Genomic DNA, 24,806 nt, shown 5'->3' with positions numbered 1-24,806 from the left:
GAAATATTATATAGTGGCTAGGAAAATCTCCCTGGAAAGAAAGGAACCTAGGAAGAAACCAGAGTATACGAGTTTAAGGGTCATTAAGGCTAGCTCGTTCTTCAAGATGTTCAAATGTGCATAGAGGACCAGCAGGGCCAAATAATAATCACAGTGCTTATAGAGAGTGCAAAAGGTCAGCACCTCAGGAGTAAAAGTCAGTTGTCTTTTTATAGCCGAGCATTCAGAGGACAGGACAGCAAGTGTGTTATAGCAGGAAAGAGAGCAAGAGAAGGTCGAAACAGCAGATCCTGGTTCCATATCCGCAGGCAGAACAACAGAAACTGGATCAGCAGCATGACCAGGTGGACTGGGGACAGCCAGGAGTCGTCAGGCCAGGAAGGTCTGAGGCGTGGTCCTAGAGCTCAGGTCCTCCAGGAGGAGAGAGAGAGAGCGAGAGAAGGTCGAAACAACAGATCCTGGTTTCATATCCGCAGGCAGAACAACAGAAACTGGATCAGCAGCATGACCAGGTGGACTGGTGACAGCCAGGAGTCATCAGGCCAGGAAGGTCTGAGGCATGGTCATAGAGCTCAGGTCCTCTGGGAGAGGAGAGAGATGGGAGAATATTTAAGATCACAAAGGACACCAGATATCTGTGAGGTTATGGTAGAGGCTTAATAAAACAGTAATACACATTTGTAAATAAACACAGCACAGATATGGACTCTGCTCCAGAGATGTCGCTGGATGTAATCTGTTTAAGAGGCAATGCCACCCCCAACAGGTCACTGGATCATACTGCATCCATCCTATACTGCATCCATCCATCCTATACTGCATCCATCCTATACTGCATCCATCCATCCTATACTGCATCCATCCATCCTATACTGCATCCATCCATCCTATACTGCATCCATCCTATACTGCATCCATCCTATACTGCATCCATCCTATACTGCATACATCCTATACTGCATCCATCCTATACTGCATCCATCCTATACTGCATCCATCCATCCTATACTGCATCCATCCTATACTGCATACATCCATCCTATACTGCATCCATCCTATACTGCATCCATCCTATACTGCATCCTTCCTATACTGCATCCATCCTATACTGCATCCTTCCCATGAATAGCCTCTTCATAATGCATAAGTAAACATAACACCTTATGTCAGTTATGAGACATTCATAATGTATGACACACGTGCTAATAACGTGTCATATCCGCAGGCAAAACAACAGAAACTGGATCAGCAGCATGACCAGGTGGACTGGGGATAGCCAGGAGTCGTCAGGCCAGGAAGGTCTGAGGCATTAAGACCAACCAGGCTTTGGGTCTTTATGAAGCAGCATCACAAATAGCAATAAAAAAAATGAGAAAGCGACTTATTTCCTCAAGTTTATTTAGTTTCTCTTGTCCACATAAGAATACACTGAGTGAACAAACACCAAAAACATTTGAATCGTTTCCTATCAATACATCAGGTCTTTGGTATATAATGCAGCTAGCTGGTGATTCTGAGGCATTTTGTGTGTGTGTGATTTGTGTAGTTTGCAGTGTGAGGTATACATGATTGTTAGCCTGGTTAAATCAGACTGAATGTTTTCGCAAAGTGAGATTAACGCTGATCTATAAACACTGACACAGCATTCATTTCAGTATGGTTTTACCAGGCTATGATTATGGCCCCATGATTGTACATACAGTATTATCATATTAAATAAAGGTCCCTGACCAATGACTGGTTTGAAAGATAGACAGGTAGCTGAGCCCCCACCCCAGCCAACTACTTTCAAAGCATTTTACGCTAATGAACACAACCCAGCTCCCATGACACAGATGCCACAAGTGAGGTAGACCTATTTCAGTGTCCCGCTGTATGAAAACTGAACTATTTTCCTGAAGAGTATTCTAAGACAGACTACCCTGGTCCTGTGTGTTCCTGAGAAAATCACTTCCTGAGATGGAAATGGGAAGTTCAATATTTTACAACTTAAACACTAGATGGATCCTCACCCTGAAAGTACAGTTTCTCCAGGGACATAGACTACGTTCAGGGTGAGGAACAATGTAAACATCAAGTTGTAAAATACTGAACTTCCCCTTTAAATGAGGTAAGACGTGTATAGTTTCCTGTTTTACAAAACAGCTCGTCTCTTCAGCTATTACCAGTTGTTTACCTTTAGCTAATTGTAAGAGAACATGACTTTTGGGTGCATCAGTTTCACCTCACCCTGCCTGTGAACAGGGGGAGCTTGCACTTTAGGATGGTCTAAAATGTGCCAACTCCACCCAACCGGCGCCAAAGGCGAGTTAAAATGAACGCACCGGTTGAAAGCCCTTATTGGCATCCATATTGTCCTGCTGATGGTTATAATAACATATCATAAACAGAAGTGACGGCTACATAATGTTAAAACCATCAAATGAGGTAGACAACTAATCGGCTCCAGAGTATAGCCAATCACCACACAGTATTTTGATGTAAAAACAAAAACACAAAATTAAAAAAAAATAATGTTTTCTTCACAAAACTTTTCAAATCATGCTTTTTTGCTTTATTCTAAAAGGTTTAGAAAATAAACTAAAATCCAATTGTGACTTCTCCTTACATGACTTAAATAGATTAGTCTGTTCACAAGCAGTTTGTGATGTGGCAATGAGGGAAACGGTTCTTTACTAATACTGTAGCTCTCACAGCCAATGAATTGAGGTATACAAAGAAAACAGCACTTTTTTTGTAATACGTGAAATTAAAAGAAACCCCCAAAAATAAAAAAACATTGCAGAATACAAAATGTGCCTCGTCACCTGGTTCTAATTTAGATTTGTCCCAAAATGCATTTGTGTTCAATACAAAGATAAAGTGATTGTACAACAGTTGTTTGGTTGTCAGGGGTGGAATTAGAAAAAAAGGAACTTATTAATAAAAAAGTTAATGAGCTTTTTTAAGGTAAATTCCTTTGATTTTCCACTCTCATATTTGTCGTCAGTAACACAGACAAATTCAGTTTGACTAAAGAAGAGGTATTTGATTGAGCACTAATTTGTCCTCAGCACTAATTTGTCCTCAAGGCCAATAGAATAACATGAGTAACACTGGAGAGAGACTGAGGGAGCACCATGCTCAGTTTGGCCCCTTGGAGGAAGAGGAGGATGCGGAGGAAGGGCTCTGAGAGGAGGAGAGGACACCAAAACCACTCTGTCCAGCAGGAGCCACGGTCTCTGACATCACAGAGGCTGCACCAGGAGTCTTCTGTGCAAACAGCATTCCTGCAGGGGAGACAAGAACACATTTGTTGGTGAGTAGTGGGCCTCTGTGTGAGTGTGACAAGTTCAATGCCAAACCGCCTAAGGAATAAGGGGATCGGAGTTGTTTCTGGACGGGTACGAAATGTCTCAAGAATCTGAAATACAACATTACTAATCATTTGATTACTCTCACCTGAGTATAGAGTTCCATTGACCTCCACAGACACACTGATGCTGGCTGCCCCACTACTGGAAATACTGAGAGACAGGTCTTGTTCAGTGGTACTCTCTGAGGTGGGACAAAGACAAAATGAGACCGTCTGTTAATGTTTAAAATTCAATTATGTGAGTAAATGTTTATGTTTGGCTTGACAATGGGCTGCAAATGGAGTTTAGAAAAAGAACAAAACAGATCTGAGAACAGGCTAAACCCGACTACGTAAGTGGTAGAATATGACAACTAACTGGTAGCCAACACACCCAGCCCAGTACCAACCGTTTCTGTTGTTGTTGAGTTTGAGTTGCTTCATGCCGGGGTTGAAGTGAGAGGCCATAGCCAGAAGGTTCTGCTGGAACGCCTGTTGCATCAGTCTCTGCTGTTCCTCCATGGCCAAACGAGCCATCTTCATGTCTGGACCCTCTCCTCCGCCAGCAGCCCTCTCCAGCTTCTCTCGAAGGTGCTCCAAGGTGGCGGCCTGGGCTAGCTGCTGCTGCTGCCCCAGGGAGAGAGCATGGGCCATGGGTAGACAGCTTGGAAGCATGGGGGTTGAAATCTCCTCTGAGAGGGAACAGAAGGAGAGAACTTTTCATAGATTAATCACCCCTCAAATATCAACATTTTTCAAAACATGCCCATTAGATTAGTTTCAGAAGCATGGCCATTAGATTCAGAAGCATGGCCATTAGATTCAGAAGCATGGCCATTAGATTCAGAAGCATGGCCATTAGATTCAGAAGCATGGCCATTAGATTCAGAAGCATGGCCATTAGATTCGGAAGCATGGCCATTAGATTCGGAAGCATGGCCATTAGATTCAGAAGCATGGCCATTAGATTCAGAAGCATGGCCATTAGATTCAGAAGCATGGCCATTAGATTCAGAAGCATGGCCATTAGGTTCAGAAGCATGGCCATTAGATTCAGAAGCATGGCCATTAGATTCAGAAGCATGGCCATTAGATTCAGAAGCATGGCCATTAGATTCAGAAGCATGGCCATTAGATTCAGAAGCATGGCCATTAGATTCAGAAGCATGGCCATTAGATTCAGAAGCATGGCCATTAGATTCAGAAGCATGGCCATTAGATTCAGAAGCATGGCCATTAGATTCAGAAGCATGGCCATTAGATTCAGAAGCATGGCCATTAGATTCAGAAGCATGGCCATTAGATTCAGAAGCATGGCCATTAGATTCAGAAGCATGGCCATTAGATTCAGAAGCATGGCCATTAGATTCAGAAGCATGGCCATTAGATTCAGAAGCATGGTCATTAGATTCAGAAGCATGGCCATTAGATTCGTTTCAGAAGCATGGCCATTAGATTCAGAAGCATGGCCATTAGATTCGTTTCAGAAGCATGGCCATTAGATTCGTTTCAGAAGCAAGGCCATTAGATTCAAGGCCACTATCTGGTGAGTGATTCATTTTTAATTAAACTTTTATTTAAGTAAGCAAGTCCGTTTAGAATAAATTATTATTTACAATGATGGCCTACCCCGGGCCAAACCCGGATGATTCTGGGCCAATTGTGCGCTGCCCTATGGGACTCCCAATCACAGCCGGATGTGATACAGCCTGGATTCAAACCAGGGACTGTAGTGACCTCTTGCACTGAGATGCAGTGGGGTGGCAGGGTAGCCTAGTGGTTAGAGCGTTGGACTTGTAACCGAAAGGTTGCAAGTTCAAATCCCCGAGCTGACAAGGTACAAATCTGTCATTCTGCCCCCGAACAGGCAGTTAACCCACTGTTCCTAGTCCGTCATTGAAAATAAGAATTTGTTCTTAACTGACTTGCCTGGTTAAATAAAGGTAAAATATATTTTTTTTAATTAGACCGCTGCGCCACACTGGAAGCCCAGTGATCATCAGTACCATTTTCTCATTTCATTACTACTTTGTATTACTTCTTTGTGTAGAGGAGAGCATTTCACTGTTCCATGTACACCCTGTATCCTGTGCACGTGACACATTTGATTTGAATAGTAGACAGATCACTGTATATAGATTTTTTTTCTATTGTGTTATTGACTGTACGTTTGTTTATTCCATGTGTAACTCTGTGTTGTTGTTTGTGTCACACTGCTTTGCTTTAACTTGGCCAGGTCGCAGTTGTAAATGAGAACTTGTTCTCAACTGGACTCCCTGGTTAAATAAAGGTGTTCTCAACTGGACTCCCTGGTTAAATAAAGGTGTTCTCAACTGGACTCCCTGGTTAAATAAAGGTGTTCTCAACTGGACTCCCTGGTTAAATAAAATAAACAAACTAAACAGCAGAGGGTGTCATAACACATTAACTCTTTGTAAATGTGGTCTCAAAACTAGGCAGCCACATGATAGCAGCTATCACAGTAGATAAACAACTAGGTAGCCACATGATAGCAGCTATCACAGTAGATTAACAACAAGGTAGCCACATGATAGCAGCTATCACAGTAGATGAACAACAAGGCAGCCACATGATAGCAGCTATCACAGTAGATGAGCAACTAGGTAGCCACATGATAGCAGCTATCACAGTAGATGAACAACTAGGTAGCCACATGATAGCAGCTACCACATTAGATTAACAACTAGGTAGCCACATGATAGCAGCTATCACAGTAGATGAACAACTAGGTAGCCACATGATAGCAGCCATCACAGTAGATGAACAACTAGGTAGCCACATGATAGCAGCCATCACAGTAGATTAACAACTAGGTAGCCACATGATAGCAGCTACCACATTAGATTAACAACTAGGTAGCCACATGATAGCAGCTATCACAGTAGATGAACAACTAGGTAGCCACATGATAGCAGCCATCACAGTAGATGAGCAACTAGGTAGCCACATGATAGCAGCTATCACAGTAGATGAACAACTAGGTAGCCACATGATAGCAGCTATCACAGTAGATTAACAACAAGGTAGCCACATGATAGCAGCTATCACAGTAGATGAACAACAAGGCAGCCACATGATAGCAGCTATCACAGTAGATGAGCAACAAGGTAGCCACATGATAGCAGCTATCACAGTAGATGAACAACTAGGTAGCCACATGATAGCAGCTACCACATTAGATTAACAACTAGGTAGCCACATGATAGCAGCTATCACAGTAGATGAACAACTAGGTAGCCACATGATAGCAGCCATCACAGTAGATGAACAACTAGGTAGCCACATGATAGCAGCCATCACAGTAGATTAACAACTAGGTAGCCACATGATAGCAGCCATCACAGTAGATGAACAACTAGGTAGCCACATGATAGCAGCCATCACAGTAGATGAACAACTAGGTAGCCACATGATAGCAGCCATCACAGTAGATGAACAACTAGGTAGCCACATGATAGCAGCCATCACAGTAGATGAACAACTAGGTAGCCACATGATAGCAGCAATCACAGTAGATGAACAACTAGGTAGCCACATGATAGCAGCCATCACAGTAGATGAACAACTAGGTAGCCACATGATAGCAGCAATCACAGTAGATGAACAACTAGGTAGCCACATGATAGCAGCCATCACAGTAGATGAACAACTAGGTAGCCACATGATAGCAGCTATCACAGTAGATGAACAACTAGGTAGCCACATGATAGCAGCCATCACAGTAGATGAACAACAAGGTAGCCACATGATAGCAGCTATCACAGTAGATGAACAACTAGGTAGCCACATGATAGCAGCCATCACAGTAGATGAACAACTAGGTAGCCACATGATAGCAGCCATCACAGTAGATGAACAACTAGGTAGCCACATGATAGCAGCCATCACAGTAGATGAACAACTAGGTAGCCACATGATAGCAGCCATCACAGTAGATGAACAACTAGGTAGCCACATGATAGCAGCCATCACAGTAGATGAACAACTAGGTAGCCACATGATAGCAGCCATCACAGTAGATGAACAACTAGGTAGCCACATGATAGCAGCCATCACAGTAGATGAACAACTAGGTAGCCCGTCACAAGGTAGCCACATGATAGCAGCTATCACAGTAGATGAACAACTAGGTAGCCCGTCACAAGGTAGCCACATGATAGCAGCTATCACAGTAGATGAACAACTAGGTAGCCACATGATAGCAGCCATCACAGTAGATGAACAACATGGTGGATTTCCTATCTACATACCAAAAACAATTACACATTTAAAATATGTATAAAAATACCTGTGGATCTTTTCAGAGATGGGCTGGGGGAGGTGTGCAGGCCGTTGTGACCAGCCGAGGAGTGGTGGGGCATCTTGGGGGGGGAGAGGAGGGAGTGGTGGGGCATCTTGGGGGGAGAGAGGAGGGAGTGGTGGGGGTGGCCAGGGGTGGTGGAGGGGGAGAAGTGGTACAGGCTGTTGCTGTGTCTTCGGCCTTCCCTCCGGTTACCGTCTATAGCAGCCTGGAGCTCGCCTGGAGAGCTCAGCCCTTTCTTCTCACACTCGTACGGGTACAGGTACTTCATATACCTGGGTGGACGAATGACAAGGCAGTGGTTGGATTTGTTATGCATTTAGAAGTACATTTCTATCATGAACAGAAAAATATTTGTTGCCTATGAAGAAATCATTTCTCATTTGAAAACAACTAACATCTACTGAGTAGCCGGGGTTTGTTGGTAGTTGTAGATAGTGCTGGGTTGTGTTCATTTGGGCACACTGTAAGAAGACGGTATAAACTGGTATGCAAAGGAAAAATAAAAAACATTTCTTATTGGACAGGTTCACATAGTACCTCCCCCGTTGATCTCAATTTCGGGAGCATTTCCTTCTGTTTTGGTGCAGAATGAACATGGTCCAGAGTAGACTCACTGTGTGCGGAGAGTGAAGGCTGCTGAGGTGATGGAGGTGGGCAGGTTGAGTCCTCTCGTGATCTCTCTCCAGATCTTCTTGTTAATGACCTCCACCAGGCCACCCTTCTCAGTCACCAGCTTGTAGAGCATGTACAGGTCCAGAATCTGCTTCGCCATGATGGGGATGCGGTTCACCGGGGTGCCTGGAGAAAGAGGTTAACAACTAGGTAGAAGAGTTGAAACTAGAGGTCTACAGATCCAAGATGGTGGCAGATATCATGATGGGAATGCGGTTCACTGGGGTGCCTGGAGAAAGAGGTAAAAACAGGTAGAAGACTTGAAACTAGAGGTCTACAGATCCAAGATGGTGGCAGATATCATGACGGAGATGTGGTTGACCAGGGTGCCTGGAGAAACATGGGTAACACTGAATGCATTCAACTGAAATGTGTCTTCCGCATCTGCAATCCAACCCCCCTGAATCAGAGAGGTGCGAGGGGGGGGGGGGCTGCCGTAATCAACATCCACGTCTTCGGCACCCGGGGAACAGTGGGTTAACTGCCTTGCACGGGGGCAGAATGACAGATTTTTACCTTGTCGGCTCGGGGATTCGATCCAGCAACCTTTCGGTTACTAGTCCAACGTGAAGAACACCTATTTAACCCAGATTAAAACAGTCAGGTAATTGGAGAACTATTGTAAATGGCAGGTGGACTGAGTCATGGAGAGGAAGAGAGTGAGGATTGACAGTCAATCCTAAAACCAATTAACGAAGGGGGCTAAACGGCAGTTGTTGGGTTGGGATTATTTCTTACTTTAGACATGGGGATGAGTGTGTAAAACGCACATAAAACACACACACGTGTTTTCAAATCATGTCATTTGTTTCCGAGTGGGGAATTAAGGACAGGAAGGGCCGACATGTAGCACAACCAGTAAACTTCTGTAGATGTCCGTCCCAAACGATGTCATCTATTGTGGGTCCATTTGCCTACAAACCTACAGTAAAGCTAGAAGTCTATTCAGCAGTTCATGAAGAACCTGTGTTTTGTCTTGCAAACCACTGTTTCATATCATAAAATTCAAAATAAATTAGGAAGATTGAATTTATTATTTTCAGCTTAACTGATTTGTAATGGAATTGATCCCTACCCTGACAACGAAATCCAACACTTCAGAGATATAAAATTAAATGTAAAATGAAGCCATTTCCATCTATGACCGATCACTGTAGCTTCTTGCTCTTTTAGCTTCTTGCTCTTTTGCACCCCAGTAGTTCTACTTGCCCATCTATCACTTCAGTGTTAATGCTAAATTGTCATTATTTCACCTCTATGGCCTATTTATTGCCTTACCTCCTTACTTCATTTGCACACACTGTATACAGGTTTTTATATTACGTTACTGACTGTAAGTTTGTTTATCCCATATGTAACTCTGTGTTTGTTCTCAACTGGCCTACCTGGTTAAATAAAGGTGAAAAATAAAAAGCTGTCCGCCCGGCCAAACTGAGCAATCGGGGGAGAAGGGCCTTGGTCGGGGAGGTGACCAAGAAACCAATGGTCACTGACAGAGCTCCAGAGTTCCTTTGTCGAGATGGGAAAACCTTTCAGAAGGACAACCATCTCTGCAGCACTCCACCAATCAGACCATTATGGTACAGTGGCCATACGGAAGCCACTCCTCAGTAAAAGGCATGACAGCCCACTTGGAGTTTGCCAAAAGACACCTAAAGGATTCTCAGACCATGAGAAACAAGATTCTCTGGTCTGACAAAACCAAGATGAACTCTTTGGCCTGAATGTCAATCGTCACATCTGGAGGAAAACTGGCACCATCCCTACGGTGATGCATGGTGGTGGCAGCATCATCATGCTGTGGGGATAATTTTCAGCAGCAGGGACTGGGAGACTAGTCAGGATGGAGGGAAAGATGAACGCGGCAAAATACAGAGAGAACCTTGATGAAAACCTGCTCCAGAGAGCTCAGGACCTCACACTGGGGCGGAGTTTCACCTTCCAACAGGACAACAACACTAAGTACACAGCCAAGACAATGCAGGAGTGGCTTCGGAACGAGTCTGAATGTCCTTGCGTGGCCCAGCCAGAGCCCGGTCTTGAACCTGATCTCACATCTCTGGACAGACCTGAAAATAGCTGTGCAGCGACGCTCCCCATCCAACCTGACAGAGCTGGAGAAGAATTCCTCAAACCTCAAAGGTTTGCCAAGCTTGTAGTGTCACAACCAAGAAGACTCGAGGATGTAATCGCTGCCAAAGGTGCTTCAACAAAGTACTTAGTAAAGGGTCTGAATATTTATGTAAATGTAATTTCAGTTTTTTATTATCACTTTTAATACATTTGCAAAAAAAATTCTACGAACCTGTGTTTGCTTTGTCATTATGGGGTATTCTGTGTAGATTGATGAGGGGAAAAACGATGTAATCCATTTTAGAATAAGGCTGTAACCTAACAAAGTGTGAAAGGTCTGAATACTTTCCGAATGCACTGTTTGTGTGAAATTAGTTTGGATTTAGAATGGACCATTATCATACACCTGTCTTGGAACAGGGGGGGGGGGGGGACTGTCATGTCTACTAATGACCATAAGCAGCATCAGAGCTTGGAGAAGCCTCATTACCGTGACCGAACGGTCACGTGGAATTCAACTGCGGTCATGAGTCGTGACCGCCAGTGTGGCGGTAATATAGTCACACTAACAACCCCTAGGCGTGAATACTTTCTGAAGGCACTGTATGAAAGAAGAGGCCCTGAATTAGAGAGGCTTGTTCATCCATCAGGCCTAATTGAAACACAGGGGCCCCTTTATCCAGACCCTTAACCCCCTTTATACCCCCCTCCTCACCCAAACACACCCTCCATTACCCTACTTTGCATTGCTAATAGTGTTAGCGCAATAACATGCTAGCCGTTCCCATAAACTTCCAGTCATTGAGCTAACAATTGTTAATTTAAAAGCGCATCTAAGCAGAAATATACATACATTTGAAAACTATCAATATTTGAGTATGGGGGAAAGACTGAACATACGGAGAGCATGGTTAGGGGGGCTAAAGAGGGTACATTATTGTAAGGCGGAAAGAATGGCCCTAGCTTTAATCACAGCTGACATCTTCAATAACATTTGAACTGTTTAACCCGCCATTACTGACATTCCTGCAGTATTGCACTCATAAACCATGAATTTTTTCTAATTTTCTCATGAAATGCAGTCTACAAATAAAGCTGGAGGAATTTCAGGAAACCGTTTAGAGGGACCCCAGGGAATCAAACCCACAGACATGGCTCCTAGGACATAAGGTTAAGATCGATCCTTACTTCTTAAAGATTGGTTCTGGAAAGAGTTGCTCATTTTTTCACAAACTGAAAGAGGAAATTGAACATTAAACAAGTCTTGGGTGAGTGGCGTGCTACGCTATTCTATGAGAGTTTAGATGAGTGGCATGCTACGCTATTCTATGAGAGTTTAGATGAGCGGCGTGCTACGCTATTCTATGAGAGTTTAGATGAGTGGCATGCTACGCTATTCTATGAGAGTTTAGATGAGCGGCGTGCTACGCTATTCTATGAGAGTTTAGATGAGCGGCATGCTACGCTATTCTATGAGAGTTTAGATGAGTGGCATGCTACGCTATTCTATGAGAGTTTAGATGAGTGGCATGCTACGCTATTCTATGAGAGTTTAGATGAGTGGCATGCTACGTTAATCTATGAGAGTTTAGATGAGAGGCATGCTACGTTATTCTATAAGAGTTTAGATGAGTGGCATGCTACGTTATTCTATGAGAGTTTAGATGAGGCATGCTACGTCATTCTATGAGAGTTTAGATGAGCGGCATGCTACGTTAATCTATGAGAGTTTAGATGAGTGGCGTGCTACGTTAATCTATGAGAGTTTAGCTGAGTGGCGTGCTACATTATTCTATGAGAGTTTAGATGAGTGGCATGCTACATTATTCTATGAGAGTTTAGGTGAGAGGCATGCTACGTTATTCTATGAGAGTTTAGATGAGTGGCATGCTACATTATTCTATGACAGTTTAGATGAGAGGCATGCTACATTATTCTATGAGAGTTTAGGTGAGAGGCATGCTACGCTATTCTATGACAGTTTAGATGAGAGGCATGCTACATTATTCTATGACAGTTTAGATGAGAGGCATGCTACATTATTCTATGAGAGTTTAGGTGAGAGGCATGCTACGCTATTCTATGACAGTTTAGATGAGAGGCATGCTACATTATTCTATGACAGTTTAGATGAGAGGCATGCTACATTATTCTATGAGAGTTTAGGTGAGAGGCATGCTACGCTATTCTATGACAGTTTAGATGAGAGGCATGCTACGTTATTCTATGACAGTTTAGATGAGAGGCATGCTACATTATTCTATGAGAGTTTAGGTGAGAGGCATGCTACGCTATTCTATGACAGTTTAGATGAGAGGCATGCTACGTTATTCTATGAGAGTTTAGGTGAGAGGCATGCTACGCTATTCTATGACAGTTTAGATGAGAGGCGTGCTACGTTATTCTATGACAGTTTAGATGAGAGGCATGCTACATTATTCTATGAGAGTTTAGGTGAGAGGCATGCTACGCTATTCTATGACAGTTTAGATGAGAGGCATGCTACGTTATTCTATGACAGTTTAGATGAGAGGCATGCTACGTTATTCTATGACAGTTTAGATGAGAGGCATGCTACATTATTCTATGAGAGTTTAGGTGAGAGGCATGCTACGCTATTCTATGACAGTTTAGATGAGAGGCATGCTACGTTATTCTATGAGAGTTTAGGTGAGAGGCATGCTACGCTATTCTATGACAGTTTAGATGAGAGGCATGCTACGTTATTCTATGACAGTTTAGATGAGAGGCATGCTACGTTATTCTATGACAGTTTAGATGAGAGGCATGCTACATTATTCTATGAGAGTTTAGGTGAGAGGCATGCTACGCTATTCTATGACAGTTTAGATGAGAGGCATGCTACGTTATTCTATGAGAGTTTAGGTGAGAGGCATGCTACATTATTCTATGACAGTTTAGATGAGAGGCATGCTACGTTATTCTATGAGAGTTTAGGTGAGAGGCATGCTACATTATTCTATGACAGTTTAGATGAGAGGCATGCTACGCTATTCTATGACAGTTTAGATGAGAGGCGTGCTACTCATCTAGAGAGTTTAGAATGTGCAGTATAATCTTAAAACAGCTCGACTGAAGGTTCACATGTTCACTCCAAGTGAGGAATCCCCGGGTGCAATGTTTTCGAACAAAAGCAGAACTGGCTTTATAGTAAAAAAAAAAAAGACTGGAGGTTTACCTCTTTTCTGCATGAAGACAAACAGTTCATCGAGGAACTCCTTCCGGTTTGGGTCACTGTCCAATTCATACAGCTGGGGGTGGAAATGAACTGGTTAATAACTTTATCACAGAGTTAAATAGTCGCTTTCAAACTAGGGATTCCGTTGCTAAATGAGTTCAGACAGTAATTGTGTTCATAGATTCTGCATGCAGGAACTACTTATTGTCACAACCAGCCAAAAGTGGGAGGTTTTTAAAAATACTCACGTAGTTTAACCCAAAATTCACCAGACCTCAGTTTATAAAGTTGATTATTAAAGTGAAGGAACAAACTTAGTTAACCCCATCAGCCCCGAGATAGCAGCCAAAAATCGGCTTTTCCTTGATCTGACTTTCATTTATCTGGGATTTCCTATGATCTATGTAGAAGAACCCCTTACAGTATTATAGACACTATGTCCTGGTATTTACTATGATCCATGTAGAAGAACCCCTTACAGTATTATAGACACTATGTCCTGGTATTTACTATGATCCATGTAGAAGAACCCCTTACAGTATTATAGATGCTATGACCTGAGATTTACTATGATCCATGTAGAAGAACCCCTTACAGTATTATAGATGCTATGACCTGAGATGTCCTATGATCCATGTAGAAGAACCCCTTACAGTATTATAGACACTATGTCCTGGTATTTACTATGATCCATGTAGAAGAACCCCTTACCTTCTAACAACTAGTGTAGCTTGTGGGGTCATAGAGCAAAACATGTTACATGTGCGTGTTCTTGAGGGTCTCAGCTTGTCATAGATTGGTTTGAGCTACAAACCTTCGGACTCTTTGTATAAAAAGACACGGCCCCGGGCCCCGTTAATCACGCACTAATGGTTGGTATATACAGATGCAGAGGAAACCAATCTATTTAAAAAAAAGGTTTAAAAGTCCAAAATAGGCCAGACTTATGGTGGGACTCATTGGGTTAATAACCATCCAAACACAACTGTATGTTTATTCACTATTCACACATACTATCCAGTGGACGGCCCACGAAGACCATTGGAGAAAATCTAGACTCATCTCAACAAGACTGGCTGTCAACTGCATTCACATTCCAGAACTCTGTAGGTATGCCACACTGAACATTTGACAAAATAGGAGACACATCAAGATCAAGTGTACAAAATGAATCATCAAAAAGGAATCCAGGCTGGAGTATAGGGCTGAGTACCTACTCTCTACCCTCCAAGAAGTGTGCACTTGTTCACAACCCACTCAGGCATTTAAAAAGGCATTGGATTGGTGCAAGCATAGTTGGAAGGAGTTTCCACCATATTTCCTGACACCAGTCCCGCTCCTTCTAAATACACGGGTAGAGCATCATAATGTAGCTTAGCTTTGCTCAGACGGGTCTGTGTGGATTAGTTTTAGTTTAGCTGAGCTTAATGCATCAGCTTACATCCTTCTTTAAAATCTGATTACCTTGGCGAAGTCTCTGGACGGCTCTCCTCTTGTTTTGCATCCTTCATTCTCCTCCGCCCAGCCCACACTGCCTTTCTGTAAACACACACACAAAACAAACATGGTTACACACACACACACACACACACACACAAAGGAGCTGCTGCCTCCAGTGCATGTGGAGGCATGGGCATGGGAGCAGTGCAGCTGCTGCAGCAGAAGGGGTCTGAATCCGTGCTAGTGCCATGTCAGCACCCTCTCCTCTTTCTATACAATAAACCTACGAAGACTTAATAAAAACACACACACGTTCAAAAGTTTCGGGTCACTTAGAAATGTCCTTGTTTTTTAAAAGAAAAGCCTTTTTTTTTGTCCTTTAAAATAAAAATCTAATTGATCAGAAATACAGTGTAGACGTAGTCATTTACAACATTAACAATCGTAGCTGGAAACAGATTTTTTTTAAATGGAATATAAATATAAATATAGGTGTACAGAGGCCCATTATCAGCAACCATCACTCCTGTGTTTCAATGGCACGTTGTGTTAGCTAATCCAAGTACAGAGGCCCATTATCAGCAACCATCACTCCTGTGTTTCAATGGCACGTTGTGTTAGCTAATCCAAGTACAGAGGCCCATTATCAGCAACCATCACTCCTGTGTTTCAATGGCACGTTGTGTTAGCTAATCCAAGTACAGAGGCCCATTATCAGCAACCATCACTCCTGTGTTTCAATGGCACGTTGTGTTAGCTAATCCAAGTACAGAGGCCCATTATCAGCAACCATCACTCCTGTGTTTCAATGGCACGTTGTGTTAGCTAATCCAAGTACAGAGGCCCATTATCAGCAGCCATCACTCCTGTGTTTCAATGGCACGTTGTGTTAGCTAATCCAAGTACAGAGGCCCATTATCAGCAGCCATCACTCCTGTGTTCCAATGGCACGTTGTGTTAGCTAATCCAAGTACAGAGGCCCATTATCAGCAACCATCACTCCTGTGTTCCAATGGCACGTTGTGTTAGCTAATCCAAGTACAGAGGCCCATTATCAGCAACCATCACTCCTGTGTTTCAATGGCACGTTGTGTTAGCTAATCCAAGTACAGAGGCCCATTATCAGCAACCATCACTCCTGTGTTCCAATGGCACGTTGTGTTAGCTAATCCAAGTACAGAGGCCGATTATCAGCAACCATCACTCCTGTGTTTCAATGGCACGTTGTGTTAGCTAATCCAAGTACAGAGGCCCATTATCAGCAACCATCACTCCTGTGTTCCAATGGCACGTTGTGTTAGCTAATCCAAGTACAGAGGCCCATTATCAGCAACCATCACTCCTGTGTTCCAATGGCACGTTGTGTTAGCTAATCCAAGTACAGAGGCCCATTATCAGCAACCATCACTCCTGTGTTTCAATGGCACGTTGTGTTAGCTAATCCAAGTACAGAGGCCCATTATCAGCAACCATCACTCCTGTGTTCCAATGGCACGTTGTGTTAGCTAATCCAAGTACAGAGGCCCATTATCAGCAACCATCACTCCTGTGTTTCAATGGCACGTTGTGTTAGCTAATCCAAGTACAGAGGCCCATTATCAGCAACCATCACTCCTGTGTTTCAATGGCACGTTGTGTTAGCTAATCCAAGTACAGAGGCCCATTATCAGCAACCATCACTCCTGTGTTCCAATGGCACGTTGTGTTAGCTAATCCAAGTACAGAGGCCCATTATCAGCAACCATCACTCCTGTGTTTCAATGGCACGTTGTGTTAGCTAATCCAAGTACAGAGGCCCATTATCAGCAACCATCACTCCTGTGTTTCAATGGCACGTTGTGTTAGCTAATCCAAGTACAGAGGCCCATTATCAGCAACCATCACTCCTGTGTTTCAATGGCACGTTGTGTTAGCTAATCCAAGTACAGAGGCCCATTATCAGCAACCATCACTCCTGTGTTTCAATGGCACGTTGTGTTAGCTAATCCAAGTACAGAGGCCCATTATCAGCAACCATCACTCCTGTGTTTCAATGGCACGTTGTGTTAGCTAATCCAAGTACAGAGGCCCATTATCAGCAACCATCACTCCTGTGTTTCAATGGCACGTTGTGTTAGCTAATCCAAGTACAGAGGCCCATTATCAGCAACCATCACTCCTGTGTTCCAATGGCACGTTGTGTTAGCTAATCCAAGTACAGAGGCCCATTATCAGCAACCATCACTCCTGTGTTTCAATGGCACGTTGTGTTAGCTAATCCAAGTACAGAGGCCCATTATCAGCAACCATCACTCCTGTGTTTCAATGGCACGTTGTGTTAGCTAATCCAAGTACAGAGGCCCATTATCAGCAACCATCACTCCTGTGTTTCAATGGCACGTTGTGTTAGCTAATCCAAGTACAGAGGCCCATTATCAGCAACCATCACTCCTGTGTTCCAATGGCACGTTGTGTTAGCTAATCCAAGTACAGAGGCCCATTATCAGCAACCATCACTCCTGTGTTTCAATGGCACGTTGTGTTAGCTAATCCAAGTACAGAGGCCCATTATCAGCAACCATCACTCCTGTGTTTCAATGGCACGTTGTGTTAGCTAATCCAAGTACAGAGGCCCATTATCAGCAACCATCACTCCTGTGTTCCAATGGCACGTTGTGTTAGCTAATCCAAGTACAGAGGCCCATTATCAGCAACCATCACTCCTGTGTTTCAATGGCACGTTGTGTTAGCTAATCCAAGTACAGAGGCCCATTATCAGCAACCATCACTCCTGTGTTTCAATGGCACGTTGTGTTAGCTAATCCAAGTTTATCATTTTAAAAGGCTAATTGATCTTTAGAAAACTCCTTTTCAATTATGTTAGCACAGCTGAAAACTGTAGTGCTGATTAAAGAAGCAATAAAATTGGCCTTTAGACTAGTTAAATATCTGGAGCATCAGCATTTGTGGGTTCGATTACAGGCTCAAAATGGCCAGAAACAAAGCACTGTCTTCTGAAACTCGTCAGTCTATTCTTGTTCTGTGAAATTAAGGCTATTCCATGCGAGAAATTGCCAAGAAACTGAAGATCTCATACAACGCTGTGTACTACTCCCTTCACGGAACAGCGCAAACTGGCTTTAACCAGAATAGAAAGAGGAGTGGGAGGCCCCGGTGCACAATTGAGCAAGAGGACAAGTACATTAGAATGTCTAGTTTGAGTAACAGACGCCTCACAAGTCCTCAACTGGTAGCTTCATTAAATAGTACCCGCAAAACACCAGTCTCAACGTCAACAGTGAAGAGGCGACTCCGGGATGCTGGCCTTCTAGGCAGAGTTCCTCTGTCCAGTGTCTGTGTTCTTTTGTATCCAACACCTCAGTTTCTTACCCCCATACTCTTTGCCCTATATTCTCAATCTTCTACCAGCTACAAAACAGGGTTCAGGGAGAGCCAGTGGATGGAACCGTGTGTGTGTGTGTGTGTGTGTGTGTGTGTGTGTGACTTCACCTTTATTTGCATAGCGTGACCCATGAGAGATGTTCTCCATTTATACAGCTGTGGATTTTGTTTGTTCCCCTGGCTTCAAGGACACAATGACCTACTCCAGACTGCTCTGCTCCCAAGCACTGAAACAATTATACAGACAACTCTGATCATAAAGTACTGTTAAGATCTGAATAAGGGGTCATATTAAAGTACATTTTACCATAGTCCAGTGGCTACGTGAAACAAAATTACAAAAGTGTGACAGAGCCACACCCAGCTAGGTCATGTTTAAATACGTTTTTTGTTGTTGCCTTAGTGACATTCAAATTCTTCCCCTCCTCATCTCCACAGAGGAACTCTGGAGTTCTGTCTGAGTGACCATCGGGTTCTTGATCACCTTCCTGACCAAGGCCCTTCTCCCCCGATCGCTCAGTTTGGCCGGGGAGCCAGCTCTTGTTGGTTCCAAACTTCTTCCATTTAATAAGGATGGAGGTCACTGTGTTCTTGTGGACCTTCAATGCTGCAGACTTTTTTTGGCACCCTTCCCCAGATCTGTGCCTCTCCATAATCCTGTCTCTGAGCTCTACAGACAACTCCTTCGACCTCATGGTTTTGGTTTTTTGCTCTGACGTCCACTGTGGGACCTTATATAGACAAGTGTGTGCCTTTCCAAATAATTTTCAATCAATTGAGTTTACCACAGATGGACTACAATCAAGTGTTAAAAACATCAAGGATGATCAATGGAAACAGGATGCACCTGAGCTCAATTTCGAGTCTCATAGCAAAGAGTCTAAATACTTATGTAAATAAGGTATTTATACATTTTCAAAAAAAAACTAGAAACCTGTTTTCACTTTCTCTTTATGGGGTACTATGTGTAGATAGAGGAAAACAATTAATTTAATAAATTTTAGAATAAGTCTGTAACGTAACAAAATGTTAAAAAGTGAAGGAGTCTGAATACTTTCTAAATGCACTGTCCTTCAAACTTTATGCGGAAATGTGGTGGAAATGTCCCCTAAAATTACTGTTCTGTTATTTATAAATGGGCCATTAATAAATTACATAATGATGGCTTAAAATGTTCATGGAGAGTAGAAAATAAAATCAAAGAGATCATGTTTATTTTATTTTATTATATGACCAAAAATGTGCCCAAAATGCTGTCTAGATGTTTTATTTCAAAAGTATATTTTGATCCCGCGATTGAGAGGATAACATTTTGAGCCTGCTCCTAATGATTTCAAAATATTGTGTAATATCTCTGGATTAGAATGATATAGAACATGTACCAAAACAGTGGTTGAACAAAAAGTTAATGGTAGCCTTAGTATCATGTCCCATTCCATGGTTCCATTGTCAACATTCTATGTACAGCGGAGGTTTCTCGTCACATTTCTAGAAATTGACAAAATGCAGAATGTCATATTTTATAAATCACTGTATTTAGTAGACTTTAGGAAACACTCATTTGACAGATGAGTGTTTACATGTAAAATACAGAAAAGTAAGACGAAAGTATGTTCAAGAATCAGTATCTTGGGTAGTTTTTTGGGGGACCTTTTTCTTCAAAATATTAAAAAAGGACAAATATCAATAGCTCTGACCATTTTATAGGTGTTCAAGATACCAACTAACATTTTTAAGCCATCATTGGGCATTATGTACCAGTTATTTATGGAGATATGAATCCTTTCCAATATGGTCCTACGGAGCTGGTCGGTGGTAGTTTTTGGAAAATGTAGTATAAAATCACTGTTGTAGAAGCCGCCTGGCGAATCAATGTCTCGCAAGATCCACTTAAATGGATGATTAATTTGTATTCCGCATAACAATACTTTTTCTTCATGCTCCCTGTGTTTTTTTATTCTTTGGTTTTATTCTTCGGTTCTCTCATGTAGCCAGACCTGGAGACCACCAGACCTGGAATAGCTATGGGGGGGGGGGGGGGGGGGGGGGGGGGGGGGGGGGGGGGCTATTCTTTAGGAACAGTCCATCTACACAAAATCCTCAATTCGTCGGGGCATGGACTCTACAAGGTGTCGAAAGCGTTCCACAGGGATGGTGGCCCATGTTGACTCCAATGCTTCACACAGTTGTGTCAAGTTGGGCTGGATATACTTTGGCTGGTGGACCATTCTTGATAGACAGGGGAAACTGTTGAGTGTGGAAAAACCCAGCAGCGTTGCAGTTCTTGACAAACCGGCACCTAGTACCATAATACCATGTTCATTATTTTGTCTTGCCCATTCACCCTCTGAATGGCACACAATCCATGTCTCAAGATTTCTTTAACTGGTCCTAAAGAAATCCTTCTTTAACCTGTCTCCTCCCCTTCATCTACACTGTTTGAAGTGGATTTAACAGGGGACAGCAATAAGGGATCATAGTTTGTGTGTGTGTGAATGTGTACACACACACAAATGTTCAAAAGTTTGGGGTCACTAAGATATGTCAATGTTTTTGAAAGAAAAGCATCCGCAAAACACCAGTCTCAACATCAACAGTGAAGAGGCGACTCCGGGATGCTGGCCTTCTAGGCAGAGTTGCAAAGAAAAAGCCATATCTTAGACTGGCCAATAAAAAGAAAAGATTAAGATGGACAAAAGAACACAAACACTGGACAGATGAACTCTGCCTAGAAGGCCAGCATCCCGGAGTCGCCTCTTCACTGTTGACGTTGAGACTGGACAGAGGAACTCTGCCTAGAAGGCCACCATCCCGGAGTCGCCTCCTCACTGTTGACGTTGAGCGTGGTGTTTTGCGGGTACTATTTAATGAAGCTGCCAGTTGAGGACTTGTGAGGCGTCTTTCTCAAACTAGACATTCTAATGTACTTGTCCTCTTGCTCAGTTGTGCACTGGGGCCTCCCACTCCTCTTTCTAATCTGGTTAGAGACAGTTTGCGCTGTTCCGTGAAGGGAGTAGTACACAGCGTTGTATGAGATCTTCAGTTTCTTGGCAATACCCCGCATGGAATAGCCTTCATTTCTCAGAACAAGAATAGACTGACGAGTTTCAGAAGAAAGTGCTTTGTTTCTGGCCATTTTGAGCCTGTAATCAAACCCACAAATGCTGATGCTCCAGATACTCAACTAGTCTAAAGAAGGCCAGTTTTATTGCTTCTTTAATTAGCACTACAGTTTCAGCTGTGCTAACATAATTGCAAAACGAGTTTTCTAATGATCAATTACCCTTCTAAAATTAGAAACTTGGATTAGCTAACACAATGTGCCATTGGAACATAGGAGTGATGGTGGCTGATAATGGGCCTTTGTACGCCTATGTAGATATTCCATTAAAAAAATCAGCCGTTTCCAGCAACAATAGTCATTTACAACATTAATGTCAACACTGTATTTCTGATCAATATTATGTTATTTTAATGGACAAAATAAATTGCTTTTCATATATAAACTCACTGCCAAGTGCGCTTATTTTAAGCAAACTTAACATGTGTAAATATTTGTATGAACATAACAAGATAACAACATAACACAAGCTGATCAAGTTCCACAGACATGGGACTAACATAAATGGAATAATTTGTCCCTGAACAAAGGGGGGGTAAAAAATCAAGTAACAGTCAGTATCTGGTGTGGCCACCAGCTGCATTAAGTACTGCAGTGCATCTCCTCCTCATGGACTGCACCAGATTTGCCAGTTCTTGCTGTGAGATGTTACCCCACTCTTCCACCAAGGCACCTGCAAGTTCCCGGACATTTCTGGGGGGGGGGGGGCTGGCCCTCACCCTCCTTATACAACAGGTCCAAGGCGTGTTCAATGGGATTGAGATCTGTGCTCTTCGCTGGCCATAGCAGAATACTGACCTTCCTGTCTTGCAGGAAATCATGCACAGAAGGAGCAGTATGGCTGGTGGCATTGTCATGTCAGGATGAGCCTGCAGGAAGGGTACCAGAGGAGGGAGGAGGATGTCTTCCCTGTAACACACAGCGTTGAAATTGCCTGCAATGACCGATGTCCGATGCTGTGACATTCCGCCCCAGACCACAACGGACCCTCCACCTCCAAATCGATCAGATGTTCATCCTGTCTCCCTGTAGCGCTGCCTTAGGTGTCTCACAGTACGGACATTGCAATTTATTGCCCTGGACACATCTTCATGCCTCCTTGCACCATGCCTAAGGCACATTCACGCCGATGAGCAGGGACCCTGGGCATCTTACTTTTGGTGTTTTTCAGAGTCAGTAGAAAGGCCTCTTTAGTGTCCTAAGTTTTCACAACTGTGACCTTAATTGCCTACTGTCTGTAAGCTGTTTGAGTCTTAACGACCGTACCACAGGTGCATGTTCATTAATTGTTTATGGTTGGGAAACAGTGTTTAAAGCCTTTACAATGAAGATCTGTGAAGTTATTTGAATATTTACGAATTATCATTGAAAGACAGGGTCCTGAAAAAGGGACGTTTCTTTTTTTGCTGATGTGTATACAAACACACACACACACACACACACACACACAGTTGAAGTCAGAAGTTTACATGCATAAACTAGTTTTTCAACCACTCCATAAACATCTTGTTACCAAACTGTAGTTTTGGCAAGTCGGTTAGGACACCTACTTTGTGCATGACACAAGTCATTTTTCCAACAATTGATTATTTCACTTATAATTCAGTGTATCACAATTCCAGTGGGTCAGAAGTTACCATACACTAAGTTGAGTGTCTTTCAACAGCTTGGACAAATTCCAGAAAATGATGTTGTGGCTTTAGAAGCTTCTGATAGGCTAATTGACATAATTTGAGTCAATTGGTGGTGTACCTGTGGATGTATTTCAAGGCCTACCTTCAAACTCAGTGCCTCTTTGCTTGACATCATGGGGAAAAAATCCAAATAAATCAGCCAAGACCTCATTAAAAAAAAATGTAGGCCTCCACAAGTCTGGTTCATCCTTGGGAGCAATTTCCAAACGCCTGAAGGTCCCACGTTCATCTGTACAAACAATAGTACGCAAGTATAAACACCATGGTACCACGCAGCCGTCATACCGTTCAGGAAGGAGATGCGTTCTGTCTCCTAGAGATTAATGTACTATGGTGCGAAAAAGTGCAAATCAATCCCAGAACAGCTGCAAAGGACCTTGTGAAGATAATGGAGGAAACAGGTACAAAAGTATCTATATCCAGAGTAAAACGAGTCGTATATCGACCTAACCTGAAAGGCCATTCAGTAAGGAAGAAGCCACTGCTACAAAACTGCCATAAAAAAGCCAGACTATGGTTTGCAGCTGCCCATGGGGACAAAGACTGTACTTTTTTGAGAAATTTCCACTGGTCTGATGAAACAAAAATAGAACTGTTTGGCCATAATAACCATCGTTATGTTTAAAGGGAAAAGGGAGAGGGTTGCAGGCCGAAGAACACCATCCCAACCGTGAAGCACGGGGGTGGCAGCATCATGTTGTGGCAGTGCTTTGCTGCATGAGGGACTGGTGTATTTCACAAAATAGATGGCATCATGTGCGAGCAAGGAGGCCTACTAACCTGACTCAGTTACACGAGCTCTGTCAGAAGGAATGGGCCAAAATTCTCCCAACTTATTGTGGGAAAGCTTGTGGAAGGCTACCCGAAACATTTGACCCAAGTTAAACAATTTAAAGGCAATGCTACCAAATACTAATTGAGTCTATGTAAACTTCTGACCGACTGGGAATGTGATGAAAGAAATAAAAACTGAAATAATTCTCTACTATTATTCTGACATTTTACATTCTTAAAATAAAGTGGTGATCCTAACCGACCTAAAACAGGGAATTTTTACTAGGATTAAATGTCAGAAATGGTGAAAAACTGAGTTTAAATGTATTTTCCTAAGGTGTATGTAAACTTCTGACTTCAACTGTATGTATGCATGCATTTCACACACACTCTCCAGAGTGGCAGGACTAATGTAAAAGGCATTTAACCCATAGGGTGGAACAGGACTAGGGGTGTAAAGGGTACATGTATTCGTACCGATGGTTCAGTCCGCACTGTGAATCCTAATTAATACCTACCAAAAATGTACAAAATAAAAACAAAGGCCACTAGGCTATGCTGCGTTCTAGGCCTCGAGTAAATCTGAGCTGAACACATGCCAGGCTATTCCCTAAACTAGAGACTATACACAAGGTGTAAAATTCTATTCTTAAATGACGCATTCCAAAAACTGTCCTTTTGTGAGGCGCAGCCGGGAACTAGTTCTATATGATGTCGAGTGGTGGGGTGGATAAACCAGAATTGGAGGATCTTCCATTGTCCTTTAAAAATCACCAGTTTGGGAACATTTTAGC

General features: G+C 42.8%; 1 protein-coding gene across 2 annotated transcripts in view; it reads right to left on the bottom strand.

The window, feature by feature from the left end:
* Window positions 1-1,381: 1,381 nt before the first annotated feature.
* Window positions 1,382-24,806, bottom strand: part of LOC109897697 (AT-rich interactive domain-containing protein 3B) — a 34,291-nt gene continuing 10,866 nt past the window's right edge. Inside the window, exons 3-9 of one of the 2 annotated variants that reach the window (XM_031833009.1) lie at window positions 15,067-15,141; window positions 13,603-13,675; window positions 8,273-8,456; window positions 7,644-7,930; window positions 3,745-4,050; window positions 3,442-3,537; window positions 1,382-3,269 (exon numbers count right to left, since the gene is read on the bottom strand). In XM_031833009.1, the coding sequence (XP_031688869.1) occupies window positions 3,124-3,269; window positions 3,442-3,537; window positions 3,745-4,050; window positions 7,644-7,930; window positions 8,273-8,456; window positions 13,603-13,675; window positions 15,067-15,141 (1,167 nt within the window). In that variant the 3' untranslated portion in view covers window positions 1,382-3,123. The remainder of the gene's footprint in view (window positions 3,270-3,441; window positions 3,538-3,744; window positions 4,051-7,643; window positions 7,931-8,272; window positions 8,457-13,602; window positions 13,676-15,066; window positions 15,142-24,806) is intronic. The other variant, XM_031833010.1, reaches the window with a different exon arrangement.

Source organism: Oncorhynchus kisutch, linkage group LG10 (genome assembly GCF_002021735.2).
Source record: "Oncorhynchus kisutch isolate 150728-3 linkage group LG10, Okis_V2, whole genome shotgun sequence".
Lineage (NCBI taxonomy): Eukaryota > Metazoa > Chordata > Actinopteri > Salmoniformes > Salmonidae > Oncorhynchus > Oncorhynchus kisutch.
Note: the sequence above shows the minus strand (reverse complement) of the source record. Positions and strands in the feature narration are given on the sequence as shown.